At 36.5% G+C, this 22,643-nt stretch overlaps 3 protein-coding genes across 3 annotated transcripts; all 3 read right to left on the reverse strand.

Moving 5' to 3' along the window:
* Positions 1–1,246: 1,246 nt before the first annotated feature.
* LOC122275519 (probable F-box protein At2g36090) lies at positions 1,247–2,462 on the reverse strand. Its single transcript, XM_043084619.1, has one exon. It carries the CDS (start codon positions 2,347–2,349, stop codon positions 1,288–1,290), a length of 1,062 nt encoding a protein of 353 aa, XP_042940553.1. The 5' UTR covers positions 2,350–2,462; the 3' UTR covers positions 1,247–1,287.
* A 6,527-nt stretch (positions 2,463–8,989) lies between these two features.
* LOC122277453 (protein trichome birefringence-like 9) lies at positions 8,990–11,573 on the reverse strand. The gene is made up of 4 exons (XM_043087430.1): positions 11,122–11,573; positions 9,997–10,386; positions 9,663–9,821; positions 8,990–9,492 (listed from the first exon to the last, which is right to left on the reverse strand). Exons 1-4 carry the CDS (start codon positions 11,511–11,513, stop codon positions 9,162–9,164), a joined length of 1,272 nt encoding a protein of 423 aa, XP_042943364.1. The 5' UTR covers positions 11,514–11,573; the 3' UTR covers positions 8,990–9,161.
* Positions 11,574–18,698: 7,125 nt separating this feature from the next.
* On the reverse strand, positions 18,699–22,643 carry LOC122275358 (B3 domain-containing protein At2g36080-like). The gene is made up of 3 exons (XM_043084370.1): positions 21,545–22,643; positions 20,892–21,115; positions 18,699–19,879 (listed from the first exon to the last, which is right to left on the reverse strand). Exons 1-3 carry the CDS (start codon positions 22,341–22,343, stop codon positions 19,829–19,831), a joined length of 1,074 nt encoding a protein of 357 aa, XP_042940304.1. The 5' UTR covers positions 22,344–22,643; the 3' UTR covers positions 18,699–19,828.

Raw genomic sequence — 22,643 nt, forward strand, 5'->3', positions numbered from 1 at the left:
TGTTTTGAGATTTAAAAAAATTAAATTGTTTATTACATTTTGTGTGAAAATTTGAGAAAATTATAATAATTATATGAGATGAAATGAGATAGTTTGATTTTGTGTAATCAAACCAACCCTTAAGAGTGATGCTTGTTGGAATATAGCCTTACGGATTGAACAAATGGAGTTAAAATTTAAAGCTAGACGTGTCAAATTGGAAGAGGAGAAGAAGAATTAGTTATTATAGTTAGTCTGTTATTTCTCACTTTGCCTTGTATAAATATAGTTCAAGTACTCTGTAATTAATTCATTTAATTCATTCTACTTTCAATTCATCTCCTCTGTTTTCGTCTCCACAATCTTTTCTCACAAACCAAAATCTCAGTTCATCTGAAATTTGACATGCTCAACTGTTGTTACTTTCACCGGCTAGCCTTTTAACGAAGAAATGACATTGGATGGTCTTCTTTCATTCATCATTCTAATTTTTATATAATTTTTACAAGTTATGCTGTATTAGAATATTCTAATTACACTTTTATTCCAGATGTGGCAATTATATATTAGATCAATTTTTATTTTTTAATTAAAACAATAAATTCAATGGAGAACTAATAATAATAACATATCGTCGGATACTGATAGGAACGATATCATAAGACTAGTGCAGCATATCACATGATTTTCTATTTCCAACATGTCATGTCTAGCTTGAATGTTCACTTAAAGATGATTCTGTCTGTAACCCATGCTTATAATTAAAATCATCGCCTACCAATTTTCTCTAAGAGTCGTAAACTGTATTTGGGAATTTAATTTCCCTGGAGGGAGAAAAACTAGCTAGTGACCTCGCTTTTACGACAACCACCCTACAACTCCATATTAAAACCTCCTAATTAAGTACCATATTAGAATCTTATTTTTATAGGTCGAACGAACCTAAGCACCTAATGGTTGTTGACAAAATAGCATACTTGCTCTTTGTTTGGCACCACATCCTTATTTTATCCCTTTGTCTTTTAAACTACATGGTTCCCAAATTCCTGCATTATTACGTATGAAGAAAGTAATTTAAAACCGTTACCAATTTAAACACTTTTGCCATAGTGTGCTACTTTAATCTAATTGAAATTCCTGCATAGATACAAGATAATTAAGATGATTAATACTAGTTGAGAAAAATATAGAGACCAGAGTATCGTATTTACAATAATTCCTTGCTTGTATAATTCATGTAATTGCACAGAAGAAATGAAACCAAGAGTGAAAGAAATTAAAAAAATATATATAAATTAAAACGTGATCTTATCTGCACAAGATGAACATCCAAAAACTGGAAAATACCAAGACACCAAATGCCATACACAACGTGTCTAATGTCCCTTCCGTTCTCAGCTTTCTCGCTTTTCTCACCCTCTTTCTCTCCAAATAATCTTGGTACCTTTTCCTTCCCTCCTCCTCTGCCCTCCTTCTCTTCCCTCCCTTTTTGCCCTCCAACACCCTCCCAAGTATGGCCAAACTGTCCTTCCCGTTCAAATGCTTCCCATCCATGTTTTCCACCTGCAAGCTTACCTCCCTCAACTGCACCTCCCCTCCCTCGGACTCGCCGCACGTTACCACAATCCCGTACTGTACGAACTCCGACGAGGATCCTCTTTCACCAGTCAGGATCGTCGCGAAACGTACTTGTATGTCTCCGCTCAGCCAGTGCCGCTGAACAGACACTGCCTTGTGGCTCGAGAGGTTCACCGCCCGCCGTCCAGTCGGTTCAATCATAATCCAGCTCAGCGCAAGGTCCTTCTCGAGCTCTAGGCAGGCGTCCTCGCAGTCCGGGAACCGTATTGGCGTTGAGACCATGTCTTTTGGGTCCAGAAGGTCGAGCCGAAACGGCGAGCACCGGAACCAGCCGGACACGGTCTCGGTCTCGATGACCTTGCAGAAAACGAGCTTTCCTTTGTAGTAAAGATCAACGGCAGAGATCAGCTCGGGCGGACTGTCGGGGTTAAGCGGGGAGTCGGCTGTGGGGGTGGGATCGGAATTGGTGAGAAGCGGAAAGGAGTCGGTGAAGAAGGAGCGGGACCCGTTGCCGAACGTGGAGATGAGGTGGAGGAGACGTGGCGTGTTGGTTGAGGGCCACGTGGAGTGGCATATGTTTGTCCAGAGCATATCCTGAGTGCAGAGGGTGTAGAGCTGGGAGGATGTACAGGCGACGGAGGCTAAGGTGGGCCCGTCTAGGCGGGTCAATAGATGAGTTTGAATAATATCAGGATGGATGGAGGAGATTGTGGTGGCGCCGCCTTCATCTACGGTGACTCTGGTGGAGGAGAGGGTGGGTGGCGTTGGAGTAGTATTGGAGGAGGGAGCCATATTGTATGTAATCACGTAGCTTTGGTTTGCTTTACACAGTTTGGTGAGGGAGAGGTTTATCACGCGTCAAGGCTTTATATAGGAAGGAACGTCGGTGCGAGAGACTAGAGTACTGCTATTTTGGTTTGGTTTATTTTGTTTAGACGTGAATGCCCCCTCAATTTTGCAATAATCACCCTTCACTACTTGTCCTAATTAAGTTAGTTGACTACTGCAGCTGGTCATTGTTAACACGGTTTGACTTTTTTTTATTTTTATTTTTAAATCCAGTTTTATTGCATCTGGCTTTCCTTCTAGTTCGTTAATATATATATATATATATATATATAATGTTTTAAACTTCATATATTTAATAATTGTCTGCAATAATGTATACTGTTACCATTTATTTAACATGAAGATTAAGATTGGTTAATACTACAATCTTATAATATAATGAGTTATATATATATGATTCCATGCATATCTTCTTAGGAATGATATCATGTAGAGTACTTGAGTTGAGGCTTTCTATTAATATATTCCTTTCCGATTGGGATTGGGTAATAAATAAATAATCTTTGATGAAACAAGTACGCGCTAATATATATATTTAATTAGGAGAAAGAGCCAATTCTAGGTTCAAGCTTTACATCATATATAAGATCATGATATTAAATGATCAAGACATGTATGTGTGTGTGTGTGTAGAGAGAGAGAGAGAGAGAGGGGGGGGGGGGCAGATGTCATAATTGTCAGTCTAGCTACCCGATGGATCAATTTTTACAAGTTCATTTCAGGGTAATTTGTCTTCTAAAACGTATTTTCTGGGTGTTATTTTCAGGGTAACCAGTCATTTTCTTTGATCTATAACACGTACGGGTCGCATGCAATTCTTTAGCAATTAAACAATCGATCGATTACTTGATCGACCGATGGGTCAGAGTCGAATATATATATTATGAAGTAGTACTTCCAAAAACGAGACTAGGTGACAAATATATAACACAAATATATAATATAGTAACATATCATGTATATATAGTGCATATTATGTGTTTGCAATAAAAAAAAAATGTGATTTTATATTATAAATTAGAAAATTGCTATCATTCTATAAAATTAAATCTACAAATTAATATGATTTTATATGATACGTTAGATTTATTTTACAATATAATTATAATTTATTTTTATAAAATCTTTTTCACGGTCAAAGTATTTCCTATAAACTAAGCTATATATTAATGAGTAATGCTAAATGCAAACTTAAGATATAAGCCGCTTTTATAAAAAAAGAAGGTTTCACTAATAAAAAGTAATTTTTTATATATTTTTTAAGCTAGAGTCCACGTTTTTACCAAACCTTGTGCGTGCCTTATCTATTTGAGGAATCATTTCTCTAAACTAATATACCAAGTACTTGATGAATTTGGGCTTTGAAGCGAGGTAAGGCTGCATATATGCATATGCATGCATGTCCCAATATTCTTCGAAAAGTAGAGTCTGTGTCAAAATGGTTGCATGTAACGTACGTTTTCACCGAAGCCTTCAAGTTTCTACAATGAAAGAGGAATTTAATTGACCAGATGAATTCACATCCAAAAAAGATAGTTGAACGATCGATCCACTTGAGAGTGGTGGAGTACCATAAGATTGTGGCGGAGTCATTGGATAGCGACCACGACCCATTATTTATATATATATATATATATATATTATATTGTTCGGTGACGCAGATGTGTTTTCCACTTTCTTAAGAATTAGGATGAGTAGTTGAAATACTGACCTAAGCAAGGGATAACCATTATCTTTGCTTGAAGGCCGAAAGTCTGATCTCAGTGCTAGTGCTTGCGCGCAGGCCAGAATCTGGTTGCATGTAGTAGAATTCTCAGCTGCAATTAATTAGTTGCTTGGTGCTAATTAATTAGGATGGATCATGCAAAATTAATCTTGTATCGGATGAGAACATGATTATAGGGCATTTAATAATTTTAATGGAGCTTTGCTGTACATAAATCTACACACATGTGCACACCACACATTTTTTTTTATTTTTATTTTTATTTTTTAAAATTATTTTTGACTTTATTCTTCTTAAACTAATTAAATTCTTCTACTCATTATTCATATACCAAATATTTGGTAAAAGAAAAAAATAAAAAAACTATGGTGTGTGATGTGTGGACTTGTGTTCAGAATTTTTCTTACCTAAATGATGATGATGTACTGTTTAATTGGCATGAGGCTCCACATATTTGCAAATTAAAAGAGTATTTTTTATAAGTTGCCGAAAATGTTTTAATTTTAATGGTTGATAAATACTAAATTAAATGGTATGTTGGTAATTAAAAATAGAAAATATTGTTGATGCGAAACAAAAGTGCATGAATCGAACGTGGAGTGCATATAATAGGTTATGGGCAAATGAACAAATGAATATTAGTTTTAGCTCGGTCATGTCTTGCATAATATAATAATATTGCTCACTCGGTGATTATGGGTATGTCAAGATCATCTCATGTATCTTTCATTAGCCAGAGTATTAGATCCTTAATTGTCGAGATCATATGTGAAATCCTAATAATACAAGTTATTTAACGTTCGTGCATTTACCTTTTTTCACGGAAAAAAAAAAACCAAAAGCATCGATCATGTATAACGCCTCCATTTTAAACTAATAATATATATATATATATATATATATATATATATATAAATATTGGTAGATTAGTTCTTATTTTACATATTTATTTAAAGTCGAAAAAAGGTCCAACTAATGAAATGATCATATATTGAAGTCGGATTCATTGTTTTTGTCGCCAATCCTATTGGGGAAGCTGACTAGATCTACATAGCTACGTACGTACTCGATGACACATAAACATAAAATTAATGCTGGATACTTAGGCTGAAAAATGTAATCACAAACAAGAACGAAAAGCCAGCCCGACGATACACACCGGAGGCCGTCATGCTAAGATCTGTTTTTCCAGTCAAAGATCGATCTCGACAACTAAACCATTTGAGAAATATTGATCAGAAGACTCTCAATCAATAATTAAACATAATCTTTATATATATTCTCTCTCTCTCTCTCTCTCTCTCTCTCTCTCTCTCTCTCTCTCTCTCTCTCTCTCTCATGATATCATATTAGTGGATGAATCGTGAAAATTTAGAATATAATATATATACCTTATATTAATCTTGAAAAAATCTCACTATCAAGTAGCTGTAGTACTACTGTGCATGCTTCCATTATGGGTCAAATGTTCAGACTCTCGATTCCATGGCAGCTTGCAGATGCTGCTTAGGTGTGCATGGTACTTCATCAGTACCGCATGAATTAATGCTAAATTTTAAGCCTTCGCTCATATATATATATATATATTTATATAGCTTCCTAAATTTATAAGTGACAAAGTATATCTATTGCATTACCTATATATATATATCCATAGATAAAATAAAATAAAATAAAATAACACAACGATTAGAATTGGCCTATTTATAATGTCCCATCCTTCATTTCTTCGTTAACATGCCCCAAAGTCAATTCTTTCTCACCTACTTTCGCTAAGCTATTGATTTTTTTTTTTTAAAAAGATTTTTTTTTTTGTGGAAATATATTATATATATTAATCTTGTTGCTTTCACAAAGCTAGGCTGTGGTCCTGTAGAAAATGACTCTAGCTAGCATTCCCGTTTTCCAGTTCATCGTCGAGTTCTTGCACCCATCAATTTGCCAAGGACCATTCTAATTGACGATCGGTTCAATTTGTTGGGTCGTTTTATTTTATTTTATTTTTAATTTCTGCAAGTAAAAAATAAAAAGGTGGCCGGAAAGATAAGAGGCCGAGACTGACCATAAAATTAAGTATGCGTACGTATAGGGGATCCTTCAAATTCATGACCACTTATTCATCAAATTAATCAATTAATCAACCTAGTGGATATTTTTCTTGCGTAGAATTATCACAAAGCGGCTATTATTTTGACTTCTTTCTCGCTCTTTAGCTTTTTTCTTGTTTTTTAGGAAAAAATATTGTGACTAAAGTGTCGGCTGTTAGGTGGGTTCGTGTGTGATTACGTACAATGCAAAATTGAAAATTGTATATATGGCCCATAGATGTTTGTGCGTGAATACAGCGCAAAATTGTACGGCCCTAGCTATAAATAAATAAAATGTGATGTCAATCTTCTACAGATCATCAACTACAACTAACTTCAATTAATATTAATTTGGAAGGAAGAAAAAATAACATACAACTTGTTGCTTTCAATGAGCGCATCCAAGGTCTTGATCTCAGCCCTTTTGAGTTCTAAATTAAGCAACATGGATATATATATACACACTAGGGACGACCTCGGGTGCGTTACTCTTGAAGTATATTTGACATAATGATTTAAATAAAAAAAAAAGTTAAAAAGTTAGTAGCTTCGAAGAGAAAATACAATGTTAAAGAAAAACAAAAAATTAAGAAAAAAAATCTAAACTTCAGCATAGTATGAGTATTGGTCTGCATCAATATTAGATTATCTATTTATTCTCTATATAATAATAATAAAATATTATTAATTTAATAATTTTTTTAATTTTTATTACATTTAAAGTTCTACTAATTAAAATATTAATAATAATTATATTTTAATCAAATTAATAATATTAATATTAATTTATTCGAATTAAATTAATAATTAATATTATATATTGAGTGTTTTAAATATTTTATTAGTTAAATTTAATTAAAGTTGAATTTTACAATAAAAATACTCTAAAGTGTTTTTGTTCTAAAGAGTACAATCATTTTAATCTTTTTTATTTAAAAAAATTGAAACAAACAGAAAGGAAAATGAGTACATTGTCCGAACAAAAATGACATAAAAAAAAAACGTTAATTCATATGCGTTGCGGGGCTATTAAGAGCTTTTTGGTAAAACGTGATCGTTCATTAAATTCATCAAGAGAGCTACACGTCAAATAGTCAAGGATCTTAAAGACCTTTTGATAAAACATGACTATTCATTAAATTTTATAAGAGAGTTACATGACATCAAGGATCTTATAGTAAATAAGGACTTAATGGAAAATTAATAATAATTATTATTTATAATTAAATAGCCATTTATTATAAGGTAAGAGAGAGAGAGAGAGAGAGAGAGAGAGAGAGAGAGAGAGAGAGAGAGAGAGAGAGAGAGAGAGAGAGAGAGAGAGAGAGTATGACCGAGTACCCTTTTATATTTGATATCATGAATAATATTTGACCCCATCAACATCAGAGACCTTCCAAATAGACAGCGTGATCGAGCTTTTCCAAATCTTTCGTTGGGGACACGGTACCGGCTCACCGTGATCAGAGCGTGATTAGTCATTAACAGTACTCATTTTGCTGGGATGATAAGTAACTGTGCTGTCTAATTTATGAATTTAGGTGGCTTAATTCAATAAGTTGAGTGAGAGGCTGATTTGGGCTCGGGGGAATACATTTTGGATGAAGTGTGATGGTAATTCCTTTTTCTTCTTAATTAAAAGAAAAAGGGTTGAATCAATATATAACGTATACAAACTTGGATTGGAAAGCATGCAGTCTTCCAATCCTATTGACCCATTGACTCCCTTGGTACTGTAATCTGTGGGATCTTATATAAGCACTGTTTTATTGGTAATGCTTCCCCTCTCACATTGACATTTTAGTATGGTATCTGTTTAATCAATCCAAGTATGAATGCAAAGGATGCACAGTTACTGGACATGCACTGTTTGGTATTTTGTTTTGTTAGGCACCAATTGTAACCACCAAAACCCATGTGATTTCTGCAACAAATTGCTGCACCGAAATAAATTATAGGTTGCTCTCTCCTATAAATAGGAGAGAGCTCAGTCATAAAAATGGAGTGGGAAATTAGAGTGAGAGAGGGGAAAACAGAGAGAGAAGAGTATACGTGAGAGAGAGATAGAAATTTGTAGAGTTTTTATAAATCTCGTACAAATTCTATAAAAGAGGCTCCAGTAGACATAATCAATTTACTGAACCACTTAAATATCGTCTTGTGTGATTTTTAGACGGCCGGAGTACGCAACAGTATCCAGGGTCGACGTTCCATTTGCAACTTTGATATATACCTCGAGAATTAACATTTGAGAAGAATGAATCACCTTCTGGCTTGTACATGAAACGTACGAGGAAATGCTATGAACTGTTTAAATGTAGGCATCAACCCGGTTTCACAGGCCTTTTCGCAGCTTCTTAGGAGTGCTTAAGCTTTTGAAAAAGCTGCAAAAGGCTACCTCGTTGCCCTTTGTTAACCAAATGCCGGTTCAAAGTTCAGCGAGAGTGATACTAGATACAATATCGAATGTACGTACAAATCGTGCCCACGTTTTTTTTTTTTAAAAAAAAAAAAAAAATCAGATCTATGATTAAAAAATAATTTTTTTAAAATGAGTCATAGATTTACTAACTTTTTTTCAAAATGAATACGTTAGGCTTACACATGCACCCAAGACTAAATATTATTTCTCTTCCATCAATTTCGTGAAATGGGTCCGATTTAATTTTGTTGTGGCTTTTGAAGAAGCACACCAAGGCCGGTAATTTGTGATAGCGCGGCTCAAAGTTCATGTACTTCGATGTATAGTTTTGGAAAAGAAGAATAACCATTGTCTTAACTAGTCGACTGAATATCATTGATATGCGTTTTGGCAGATAAAATCATCCACATTAGGAACTTGCCGGACTAGAAGCCGATGCACATTTGGTACAGCCAGCCGATGTTATCAATTGTGAGTGGTCACATGAATTTTTCATTTCTTTGGAAGGTTAACCTGATGATCATTTGGTTCTGAATCCTTTTGACAAGAGATGAGCATAGAGGAGTTCATTCCATGTGTCTGGCACTCCAGGTAGGCACCAATGGCTGCAGTCTTGTGGAGCTAGAGCTGGAGTCCCTGGCTCACGATTCTTCGAGGGGTGACCATCTTTCCTAAATTCTGTTAGATAGGTGATGTTTAAGTACTGGATCATCTTGCTCTTTCCATTGTTCATCTGTTTGATTACATTGGAAATAAATACATTATTCAATGGTTCAGCTTCCAGCATTTTGCGGTTTGTTTCTGGTTCTGTGTTGTTATCGCATAAACCCCCGCCATCCCATGTACCATTCCTGCAAAAATTATACACAAGAGACAGGTTCAAGTACTCAGGGCTCGTGATCAAGCACTGTGTAATCAAGGGCAGCGCCTTGGGGCTGTGTGAAAGTAGCAGTACTGGTGAATATTGTTACTTAAACCACACATAAATAAAATTATTCGTTGTTACTTTTACGGGACTTGCCTGAAATGCACAGGGGAATAGCTACGAAAGAATGTATAACTCCTTTCAGGATCTAAATTTTGTAATGCCCAAGATTTCCATGTTTGTAGAGACCTCCAGAATGCTTCCATCACCTCCATTGTCATGTTAACTTTGCCTCCTTCCTGAAAATAGCAGCCCCTGAAAACGCAATAGTAAGTGTAGGCCAGATCCATTTATTAGCTGCACTAGTCTCTGATTTACTACGTACAGCATTTAGTTACATATAACAAAGGATGGCAAAAACTGAAGAGAAATTAGGTTTTGAATATCAATATATATGTATTAGATTATATGGAGGCTCTTACGTACGTACATCTTTACAGTTTTGTCTTCGTTCCACCAATGTCCAGCATTAAAAACTAGAACATCTGCTCCTGACCACTGTTTGGAGTACCAGTGCAACTCGTCAACCCGGACGGTGGTCCGGACTTGGTCCGATGAGTTCCGAGGTGGGCGGCCTATGACAACAAGAAAAGGTGCCCTGTAGTATTCAACTGTGAGGTTGTAATCATGGAACCGCATGGAGAGGAAGCCCTTGTGTTTTGTTACGGGATTTCCATTTACTTCATATATTCTGGATTTGTTGGAGACTGCTTCTGCAAGCATGCACAGCAAAGACTCCCACTGGTTTCTTCCAATAGAATCTCCGGCAAACACTATACGCCCATTTCTGCTTCGTTCCAAGAGCTCGCTTGCATTAAATCTATGATTTGGAAAAAAAAAAAAATGTTCTTTTTGTTTTAGAAATTACTAATGAAAATTTCCTTAAATTTTAGGAAGAAAAAGCAAACTAATAGAGAATTTCCTATTTTCCAAACCGTTCGAAGAAGAAGCAAACTAAATGAAAACATCCTATTTTCCAAAACAAAATAAATTAAATTAAATCTTTTTCTTTTTTTGTAATTTTGGTTTTGTCCTTTAAGAAAGCTAAAAAACAAACCTATTTCTCAAAGAACTCAACCAAACAATAATATCGTGTCTTTCGCAATTACAAAGGCCGATAAGGAAGGAAGGAGATTTTCTTGCCAATTTAGGTGGATTCGTGGATGGTGTATGATCAAGTAGTTGATATGTGATTAGGCAGATGGGATCCATGAATGTGCATCCTTTTGCAATTGAAGGGCACTATAAAAGATGGAATTTTTTTCCAGCAAGTTACAGTACCTAGTTTTAAAAAGATCAACTACACGATGTGACGAGGTTATAAAGCAGTTAACATGACACCATTCACAAAACAAAATGATCTTAACTATTTTATGAAAGAGAAGGGTAAAACCCCACTAATTATATGGTTCTGAAGTTATCGTTCCCACATTTTCAGGGATTCAGCCAGCAAAGATTTCCAATATTATCAAATCAAGGATTAATATCCATTAATTCCATGCCTGGCATGCATGAACAGATGTAGAGAAACTCCATTGTACTGTCAAACCATTACCTTGGAAGATCACAGCCCTCTGGTTGCCACCTCCAATTGCGGTAATCTTCGTCTTTCCGGCCATTTTGACTGCACCGGAAGCCGGGATCAAGAAACGGGCAGTTCTCAGTGTATGATCGAAGCCGGTAGCTTTCATCCCGAACCCATCTGCCATTAGAATAATCGCAAGCTTCTAGCGATGGCTTTTTGTTTGGTAGGATTTGCGAAAAAAAACCAATACGAAGAATGGACTGAGAATTTAGAGGGATTACAAAACTAAAAACAACAACGGAAGAGATTAGAAGAAAGAGAAAAGGAAGTGCACATTTAAGTTCTCTTTTGGTTAGGATGGGGAATAGGAGAAGCTGGAGCTTTTGTGCTATGGTTAATTCCCGAGAGGGTTGAAGATCCATAAGAAAAGGAATGAAGGAGTTGAAGAGGTCATTATAGAGAGAGAGAGAGAGAGAGAGAGAGAGTTTAGGCAGTTGTATGCATGAGGTCAATAATGAAGTGAAATTAAAAGAGGTTCGATCCTGATCAGGACGTGATGGTTTTGTCTTGGAATTATATTGTAACGACTTTTATTAAAAAGAGACTCCTAATTAACTTTTGTTGTTGTTGTTGTTTACGTGAAACCCGCACAGATTTTGCCGCTAAAAGGTGGACTGCATGTTTAATTTGTTCTCAAGTACGTGCCTATCGTACCTGACAAATTCTTTAAAGAAATAGAATATCCTAATAGTATTAGCTAGTTTGGACAAAGTCAAAATCATTCTATAAAACAATAGTTGAGATGAGCCGATTGGTCAAACATAACAACATTCCAACAAAAAAAGCAATCTAACATTGTAAATCTTACCTGATTTTATATAATTTATTAGATTTATTTTATAATAAAAATAATTTTTTAATTTAACAAATATTATTAATTTATAAAATTTTTTTTATGTAATTCCTTTGTAATTAAAATATTTTTCTTAAAAAATGATGGTTTAAAATCTCTCTCACCCCTATATTCAGGGCAAAATCACCGATATTTCAAAATAAGTATAATAGATATTCACTAGTATCAATCTTTTATCACCATAATAAATTTTGAAATTGTAATTCTTATCTTTTAAATCTAATTAATGTGACGCCAGTTATCTTATCCCCTTAACGTCACATTAATTATCAATAATTAAATTTATTGTTAAATTAATTATTTTCGTATTAATTATCAATAATTTTCAAGGTGGTGTTGGCTGTTATCTCAGTGTCACAGCAATTTGCGGCTATTTAACAGCGGCCCATTTAACTGTTACATTTTGGTGTTATTGGACAAAACGACTCACCGTAACTACGATAGTCAAGGATCTCTCAATCTCAGCATGCAAATCGACGGGCCTGGCCCGAAGCGCTAATTTATGGAGGAAGAGGGCGAAAAATGTACACGGATTGGATGGTAAGACGGTGGTGCCCGCCCCGATATAATCTAGTTTTTTTATTTAATGATTAAAAAATGTAAAAAATGAAAAAAAAAAAAAATGGATGACGGCTGGAATGGGGGGCATAGTAGCCGGACCCATACCCTGGAGGATGTTGGAGTTGTCGATGAGAAATGTGGGCGTTTAGTGGCGGATCTAGGGTTCTGCTGTTGGGCAGTTTAATAGAATAATGCTATTGATAAAATCAAGGTTCTACTGCAGTGAACACAAAAATTAAAGTCCACAAGTATTTTTCGTCATGCTAGAACCCGGCCAACGATATTTTAGAGAATATTAGTCATTTATAAACATTTTCGTGCTATAAATTTCTGCGATTTCTTTATTTATTTAATTTCTTATTGAAAGAACTAAAAATAAATAAATTACTTTATTTTATTAATATCTTAAATTTTATAGATTGTCCTCGATCGATCGTTTTTGGTAGAGAAATACATTTTACAAAAAGAATGGTTGAGGGTTACAAAAATCCGAAACAAAACTTTAAGAAAATTGTAAACTAATTAACCATATATATATTTGTACTTATACAAAGTACAGAAGTTATTTTTAGCTCTTTTGTGACTAGCATAAAGCAAGAAGCCTTTCTTCTTTTGTTTGATGTATATATATATATATATATTTCCCCTCAGTGATACGATGTTTTTGAACGCATCTTTTGTACTAACTGTTCTTTAAAATAGTTAGTTTCTTGAATGGAATTCTGACTAGCTCTTGTAAAAAAAAAAAAAAAAAAACAACTCACCCTGACTTTTGTGTTAGAGCCACAATATGTGTTTTGCCGTCTCTGGTAAATGGAGTGTTCATGCAACTTTAATGGTTTTCTACAGCTCAGATCGTAGGAAATTACTTATAACACCCAGGCTTGGTACCGATCGAGTCTTGGCCAAGTTGTGTTCTATAATTTTTTTTTCAAAAAGTTAATATGTGTGGGAAGCTCACTTGTTTTTTTATGACAGATTTCGAAATAGGCTTTGGGTCTAAAATTTATTTTGACGGAATATGAATTTTTATTAGGCTAGGTAATTAGGTCAAAATCACTTAATGGATCGAGTGAGTTCTATTTTTTTGGCCCGAAAAATTTACATGAAGAGTTAGGATATTTTAGCGTTTGAGTCAGGGCCATTTGTATTTTATTAAATACCCAACTCATTTGTTAACTTCATACTCTACCCAAGACATGGGCTCAAATATCCTAAAACGGACCCGAAGCCCACGAGCTAAGCCCAAGAGCACTGCTTTAAACCCGTGCCATACCTCCATCCACGTTGATTCCTTCCTTCTCTTTCATTAGGGTTTCCAATACTCTGTATATATATATATATATACATACACGTTCACTTCACTTCACGCATAATGGTTTTATTTTCCCTACTGCCTGAGCCAGCACAAAACCTCCTGCCATCTCCACGTTAAAGTCTCAACAACCATGAATCATGGTCTTCTCTCCTATACTGGAAGTGGTTGTAGCCAGTGAAGCCCCATGTCGCACTTCCTCCTCCACGCCAACCCAAACTGCAAGCTGCTACTGCTCACACACACTCATATATATATATATATATATAGAGAGAGAGAGAGAGAGAGAGAGAGAGAGAGAGAGAGAGAGATCCATGCATTGTGCATAACGGTTTCGAGCTCAAAAGCTTTTGCACGACGGAAGTCGATCGCTAGTCTAGAGTAACTACAAGGAACGTCAGCCCCACCACGTGCACAGCCAACCACTTGAACCACCTCCCGAGAGCCTCCGTCACGTCCTGCAGAGTTGCTACACCAAAGCACCTTTGCTCTTTACCCCACGGAACTGCAACGTCAAGTGGTTGTTGTTGAAGCCGGTGCAAGCAACACGGACCAACGCCAACAGCCAACCTGAACCACCAAAAAACCCACGCTCAGCCACGGCGAGGTCACCATCATCACTTCCTTTCTTCTACCCACAGGTACGGTGAGCCACCAGTGCACCACCACAGCCAAGTCTTCCTCCACGTTTCCAACCCACACGGCAAGCTCTGTTTTTATACAACAAAAACAGTTTCTTCCGTTAAGTGACTTCTTGGCAAGCGGCCTAGCCACTTGTCGCCCGTTTACCGTATTCCAGCCGTGAGACACAGCCACTAGGTCTGCCGTTGCACCGTCCCTTCGCACAGTTTTTGTTTTGCTCTTGGTAAGTTATCGCATGGTCCCTTATTGGTAGTTCATTTGAAGCTTGTAGTTCCTAGCTTTTGATCTCTACCCACATATTATATATTTGGACATAAATGCCCTTATGACCACGTGTAGCTTCCAATGAAGGATTAGTCTTTTTAATTTAATTACATATATCTCTACCTTTTTTATTGGTAAGTCATGACAGATGGGGGTTATTTGATTCACGTGGATCTTGGTCGGATGTTGGGTCTGTTTTTTATTGTTACAAAACACTACTATAATATTGTGTGTTAGGTTGGGCGTAATGTTTTAAAAAGACTAGTGATTGAGTTGGAATCATGTTAAGTGAAAGTTAAGTGGATATATCAATGAATTTGGAAAGTATGATATTTTAAGATTACGATGATTAAAGATATTTTTAAGAGAAATAGGTTATTTTAGTATTTTAAATTTAAATATCAAAATACGTGTTTAAATGGAGATTTAAACAAGTTATGCATTTATTTTATAGGTTATGATTGATACTTGTTCGGCATTGTTGTGTAAAAATTTAAAAAAGTTAAAAAGTCCAAATAAACAGGGTTCTTATACTAGACTTTACATAAAAGAAGTTAACTAAAGTTGATATACATGTTTTGTTATGAAAAAAAATTTGAAACAATCTCAATTATTTGTTTTGCATTACTCATAAAATGTGTATGAAAGAGAAAAAGTATTTTTATCATAACTGATGTAGACATGAGTAAATTTTTAACATTCTATTTATAAACTGTGCACAAAGAGCGGATATAAAATTTGAAAATTTGTGCATGTGATGTTAAAATATTATGAATCTGTTTTTTGAATATTTGAAATGATTTTAATCTTTTCAGTACTTTGTTTTGATATAATGTGCAATCTGAAAAACCTTTAGTATAACTTTTTAATTCTGTTTTTATTATGTTCTATTAATGCCCTGCCACAGGTAATAGTAGTAGTATACGACCATGCCACTGATGATAATAATAGTATACGACCCTGCCACGAGTGATAGTAGTAGTCTTTAAATGAATGCATACCATTTTGATGATAGAGTGATTTACATTCTGTTTAGTTATCCACAAATGCACAACCCTACCAAGGGGGTTAAACATAGCATCTGTTCTGATACAACGATGATGATGCTCAGTTATGCTATGTCAAATGATACTTTTGAATTATAATATTTCCGAACATTCACTATGATATTTCTGATAGCATGTTATGATTCTAAATTCTAAAGCTAAAAATGTTTTGTTCTGCATTATGAACTCTGTAAATGCTTATATTTATATACTAGTATATATTCTCTGCTTATTGAGTTGTTGATAACTCACCCCTTTATCTCCACAATATTTTTAGATAATGTAGATGATTCTGCTACAAGTTAAGAGTAAGATGTATTAGCAAGATTTGATGATCGTAGAGGAATAAGTGCTAAAGGGTACAAGAAGTTATTGGAGAGTCATAATCAATAGATTTGTTATTTTATGTTACTTTGGGTATTTTGAGACATTGATATTTTTGTCTTTATGGGGAGTTTTAATTCGATATGTTGAGGTCTTTCTCTTATGTCCTTGTGGAATATATATATTTGGTTTGAACAACTAGATTAATATTTTATGGAGTCTATGGAGTTTTTTTTTTTTTTTTTTTTTTTTTTATAATTGTGATATAAGAGATGATTTTAATTTACAGGAGCTAACTCTCCGGAGACTGGGGCGTCACACTACCAGCATAATCCATTATACTCAAAGGTTTTGTCTTTGTGTAAAGCAAAATTTGAGAATTATAAATACGCCGGAAATTATTCTGTATAGCCAATTTCTTTAGAAATACTCATCCCTAGGTAGTGCTGATTCCGAAGGAAGTTGGTTTTGTGGTCTGTTTATGCCTCATACTCATAAGGATATTGTCTGTTTGTTTTTCCAGCCAATGGAATAGTTGGCATAATCTTGCTTGTACAACCATGATGAACGGAACAGATATTTAAGATGGAACTACATGGCTTAATGATTCTATGAAGTGGAAGCCAATACTGTCTGATAATTCCACCAGCTCAAGCTTAAGGTGGTAAGGAGGGGTAGTGAGTGAGATATCTTGCATCAGCACGTATAGTTTATTAACATTCTTTTTTCTATTGCTGCTCCTCCCATGTGGAGATTCTTTTCAGTCTTCCAATGGATCCTTCACAATTAATGGACCAAATTCTCAATGAACCTCTGTTTAAGATCGAAGAAGATGCAGTGGGACACCATTTTTGACTTCAGAAAGAATACATGTGACAAACAAATCGGGCCATGAGATGCGAGGGTAATACTTTTTAAGTACACTACATCGTGGAGATAAGAGTATTGAAAATGACATCACATGAAATGGAATCATTGAACGAAACAATGAGAAATTCCCTTCTGTTTCGGCTAATAAGCTCGCTTGCTCTGAGCGGCAAGGTAGCACTTTCTTAACCATCATTTATCCTGAGAGATTTATTTTGAGGTAGCAATTGCTCTTTCTGTGTCAGGGAAGAGTTACATCACTGAGGGACTGTTTTGTGGGCTTCTCTCTTAAGTGATGTGGTTGGTGGTGTTGCCACATCTTAGTTCCTTCCTGCCGCATGACTGGGTTTTGCTTCGAGTCTTTTCATGAACATGCCTCTTGCTTTAAGTCTTCTCTGGAACGTGATATGGAAATTCATAATCATGACCAATAAACTACCTTTTGCAAATCAGTAATGGGGCCATGGGCAGCAGTTATCAAGATTCATTTTGTTTACAAAATATTTCCCTCCTGTTAGAAGCATTCATTGTTCCTGAAAGAGGCAGATATCTAAAAGATTTCTCGGCAACAAAAAAAATAAAAAGTTGGGTCAAAGAAATGCGAGATTCTTTTGCATGGTTTTGTGCTTTCTTGCGATCATTGGTGGTGTCTATGCTCATATCAACATCATTACCTGTTTTTATTCCTCAGGATATTCAGTTCTAAAAAGGATGCCCTTTTTCTTCCAACCGTATGTACTAAGGGAGGTGAATGCGAGATTGACCCAAGAGCCCAAAAGCAATACAGCATGAGAAGAGGAAAAGCTAAGTGGAATGAAGAAATACTCACTTGGTGTTTCCATATTCGTACTGTACTGAGTCATGTAAGATTCAATTTAGTCTGGCAGGACAGCCCCATTATACAGGAACAGCCCCTTCATTACCATATAAAAAGAAGAAAAAAAATCCCTTCATTCCTTTGTTCGATACTGCATCTGGCTCAATGATCACAACACACACCTGCGGACCCTCCCACTTGCAGAGCAATAGAGCCACTGAACATTGGACACCATCGCGGCAGAGGTCAATTGGTATCTCCCTGACCAAAATCTTATGGGCCCCCATAATCACGACACATACAGTCGTTATCTGAACAGGTATTTTGCACTTTGTTGCTTAATTTTGCCTAACGTGCTTGAAGATAAATAACAATGGCATGCACTGAAACTAAGCCTAATATTCAGCGCATAAATAGTAGCCAAGTTGTTTATTGGTACTTTTAACTGGTGAAAAACCTGTGTAATCAGCTGATCACTATACCATTGATCAATATAAGATGTGTTCAATATTAGATTGGCCATCCACCCACAAAGCCAATAAGCACAAGCAGTATATTGAGATGTATGAACAAATTTCTTGACGGTTATCAGATAGATATATGGGTATTGTTTTTTCCTCGGCATGAGATATATTAGTACTTACAAGTAGAAATTCTTGCGTCCTTTATGACCAAGTAACAAAGTTGATGGAGACCCATTTTTCCAACTATTAGGCCTCTTCATTTGCACGTCTGGAATGTAAATTTATTTCATACCAGTAATGTAAAATCCAATTACATCAGTGTTCTTTGCTGGGTTGTTTCATATCTCCATTTTGACACAGTTTCTCACCAGATTCCTCATTTGTCTCCAAGGGATAGAAGCACAAAGCACAGAAGTTTGTTTCATCGTGTTGAGTAAATCAAATTTAGTTATTGAAAACAAAGCCAGCTTTGGCTGCTGGCGATTTAAAGCCATGATTGCCAGAACATTCTGTTTGCCCCTGTTAGCAAGAAGACAGTCCCATTGGGGCCTGCACTTAAATTACTACAATACCTCTCTCTCTCTCTCTCATTTACCTCGTTTTCTGTTAGTTACTTTCCCTTGCTTATTTCTTTGAAATTTTGGACAGTGAAACTATAAGAAAAGTGCAATGCAATTTCCTCGGGAACCACGCCAATTGAGCAGGTAACTTCATCCTTTACATGATCTTTTTTCCCCCTTGGCCACATGCATTAAAAACCTTATCCTTTTCATTTCGATCTCAGCCCTTTCCATCCACATATTTGAACGCAGAAGACAATGAAATATACCATCCCCCCATCAACGTCATGCCCACATGGTGTTTTGGAAAAATTTAGCCTTCTGACTTTGCAAGTTGCAACAAAAATTTTCGTGAACGAAAAAAATATGCTCTCCTCCTCAGCTTCTCACTACTATGCAGATTCCAGGAGAGCACCAAAGACAGCTTGGCTACATTTGGAGATAGACATAATTAAAGACAGATACAGAGACAGAGGAGTGGCCTAGTACTACTGGGCTGTCACCAATCTATTCAAGTCCGTCCATCCACCCACCCCACCAGCACACAACCATTACCAGCACCATACCCTTCCATTATTATGATGAGCCCTTCGGAAAAATCTTCAGGCAGAATCTCAACAGTGGCAAATAGATTCCTCATTTCCTGATTTTCAACGATCCAAATTTCCCATTTGGCAATGGGCGACGTCACCAAAACCCAGCTTTTTTCCGTGGGTCCCAATTACCCCCCATCCCTTCTACCCTATCTGGCATTCTGCAGTCTCTTTTTCCCACGACTCCCACCTTCCTTTGGTTCCCCTCCCTTTCTCCTTTGCCTCGAATAGTAATAGTATTAATTGGCCTGAAAATCTGGGATTTTTTTCCAATTTTTTTAGATATTTTTTTCTCCATATATTTTTTGGGACCCTTCAAGTAGATTAAAATAAAAACCAGACCAACTTCATAGCGTCACATCCACAGATCTTTATCCTCGGTGATTTCTCATCTGGTTGGCATCCCGGGAGAAAGTGATATCCTGTTACAATCCCACACACAAGCTACTAATTATTACACTTAATTCATTGACAAAGAAAATATGCAAAATCTTCCATCATTCAGCAAGTTTTAGTTCTTCCATCATTCAGCAAGTTTTAGTTTTGCATGCCAAGTTATGATCATGACCCATCTAGTTGGCCATCAATTATTAGGTCAGCTGTGGCTTAATAATTATCATTGCTATGTTTGTTGAAACTTGAAATCGCTTCTAACTTTCCAAATTGGAACCAGCCGAAAGCAAAAACTACCAAACTAGCCTCTACTATTCAAGTTCGATTTGGTAATATATTCTGGTTTTGGCCCACAACAAATCAAATACGCAGTGGTTAAATATGTTTTATTCCACATTAGTCAGCATTAGCCCCAGTAATCAATCATACCAAGTTGCATTAATTTCATGCTCCGATCCTTAATTCATATCACATGATGCATCTATATACATACATGTATATATCCACGTTAATACCAAAATAAATTTTATATTAAGCTTCAAAACAACATTGTTGGGAAGAAAAGATCAGACCTTTTACTTTTATATAACCCAGCCGTCTAATAATGCATGCTTCTCAAAAAGTTTCAATAATAATTGAACGAAATAATTAACTTCATGCAGAGTTGGACATATAATTCGAAATTCAGATGTGCTAAACATTAACAGACGTATTAAACACTAGACGAATTTTGGACCAAGATGATCATTGTTTTTTGTTAGTTATACACTATCATGAGACCTCAGTCTCGTCTCATTAATATTCGCACATTGCATTAACCTGTCTGATTACTGGAAACATTAACAAAATCCTAGTAGAAAAATATTAAAGTCGATCATAGCTCCATATATAAAAATTTACTTAAGATAATAATTAAATTGGTGAAACCATAACTAAAAGAAACTTGTAGCGAGAATAACCACAAAATAATTACATATATTTAAGACAGCTAATTCATGATATAATATTAAAAACAAAGTGTATATATATCGATCGGCGTACCATGGGACTGTCATGACGAGGATCGGAACTAGAATAAGCAGGTTGATGCAGGCCGTCATTATAAGAATGTTGGAAGGTTGGACCCTGGTTCGACAAAGGAGAGCTGTCAGGTGTAGATGGCTCGGATTCTTCAGGCTGGCACTCCAAGTTCACCCCGAAAAGCCTCAGTATCCTCGAGCTTCCCACCGGTACTGTCGTTTGGCGCCTCTGATTAGGCGTCGACCCTGTAAATATTAGCCACACGTGCATGTAGTAAGGACTCGGTTTCTCGATGATCAGTAACTCTTCATTAATGAATTCTCGAGCTTTTTTAACAGAATCGCGCATTATGTATATTTTTCACGAGAAAATTTTGATAAAATGCATCTGTGAATGATTCCTACGCGTATAATCCAACACGGTGCCGCTTCATAGGAATTAATTATAAGTAATATACTCCAATTGTACTAGTTACAGGCAGACATTCTTCCTAAGTAATTGGAAGGTGTCCGTCACACACTTTTATGTGCTCGTATAATGCCCAACAACTAAATATAGAAGACTAATATTTTTTTTTCAAGAATAATCAAGGTTTGTTTTTTGCCCATCTTTCTGGGTTGTTTGTTGAAGTTAGAAAGAGATAGGGTTAGAAGAGAATGTGAAAGAAATGGCACCTGAATGAAAACAGTCAGGTGGATATGGGAGGGGATTATGATGATGATGCGTAGGATAAGGGTGTGCAGAAAACAACACCGATCTGGTCCACCCCGGCCCACTTCTGATGCTATTACTGTGCTGTGCCGCCATCCCATGGCCTCCACTGCTAACTTGGGCCTCCGCCCCACGCCGCCTCCACCCAATAAACAAACGCTCGCCGTCAGTCAGGTGGCGCTCGAACAAAACGACGTCTCCGGCGTCGAGGCGTTTCTCCTTCACGTAGCGGCTCCACCCTTTGGTTAGCACATAACTCTGGCTACTATTCCAATACGAGTACCGGAAGCGCCAGCACTTGCCGGACTCGTCCTCGAAGCTCAGCAACAAGCCGGATTCGCCTCTGAGAGGGAAGTACTTCTCGGCGTGTTGTTTTGGGATGACGAGCCGGTTGAGCTTGCCGACGTCGCTAGGGGTCAATGGCTTTTCAAACATGGGTTCTTTCTCGGTTTCATGAGCTGGTTGTTGTTCTTCTTCTTGTTCTAGGATTGCTTCTTGGTGTGAGGGGTTTTCCGGGATTTGGTCGTCGAGTTCTTCATCGTTGTCGTTGCGTTTAAGGTGGAAGCCGATGGGGGTGGTTGGGGTTGTCGTCGACATAAGCCAGGCCCGGTGTTGCTGGTAGAGTCGGGGGGTCCAAGAAGGGTCGGTGTTTGAAGAAGATGAAGGTTGATTAGGGATTGGCTCCATGCCGTGTTGCTGCTGCCGAAGTTGAGTCCACCAGAGTGTTTCTGGAAGGTCAGAAGACAAGTCGTCTATGGACATTTGAGAGAGAGAGAGAGAGAGAGAGGAGTTTTTATTGGAGAGGCCTGATAATTATGGGTTTGATGTTGAAACTGTGAGAACCATATTTGATGTAGCAACACAGATATGACAGCGAGAGGGAAAAAGGGTTTGGAGAGTAGGGGGGAAATGTGAGTACGAGAGTACTTAAGGTTTTTGCGTGATGAATAATATTCAATCATTCTTTTCAGTGTAATTTGATATGCTCTCTCTGTCTCTCTCTCCTCATTACCATGTGTGTTCTCTTTTCACCTCAGGAATTTGAATTGAATAATAAGTTTG

Source organism: Carya illinoinensis, chromosome 9 (genome assembly GCF_018687715.1).
Source record: "Carya illinoinensis cultivar Pawnee chromosome 9, C.illinoinensisPawnee_v1, whole genome shotgun sequence".
In the NCBI taxonomy this organism is placed as follows: domain Eukaryota; kingdom Viridiplantae; phylum Streptophyta; class Magnoliopsida; order Fagales; family Juglandaceae; genus Carya; species Carya illinoinensis.

Coding starts and splice junctions, on each gene's coding strand:
- LOC122275519 (XM_043084619.1), bottom strand. CDS start 2,349: ATGGCTCCCTCCTCCAATACTACTCCAACGCCACCCACCCTCTCCTCC.
- LOC122277453 (XM_043087430.1), bottom strand. CDS start 11,513: ATGGATCTTCAACCCTCTCGGGAATTAACCATAGCACAAAAGCTCCAG. Junction 10,387..11,121: donor GAGGGCTGTGATCTTCCAAG/GTAATGGTTTGA, acceptor TCCAAATCATAG/ATTTAATGCAAGCGAGCTCT. Junction 9,493..9,662: donor TATTCCCCTGTGCATTTCAG/GCAAGTCCCGTA, acceptor TAATTTTTGCAG/GAATGGTACATGGGATGGCG.
- LOC122275358 (XM_043084370.1), bottom strand. CDS start 22,343: ATGTCCATAGACGACTTGTCTTCTGACCTTCCAGAAACACTCTGGTGG. Junction 21,116..21,544: donor ACCTGACTGTTTTCATTCAG/GTGCCATTTCTT, acceptor TAATATTTACAG/GGTCGACGCCTAATCAGAGG. Junction 19,880..20,891: donor CTCGTCATGACAGTCCCATG/GTACGCCGATCG, acceptor GGATTGTAACAG/GATATCACTTTCTCCCGGGA.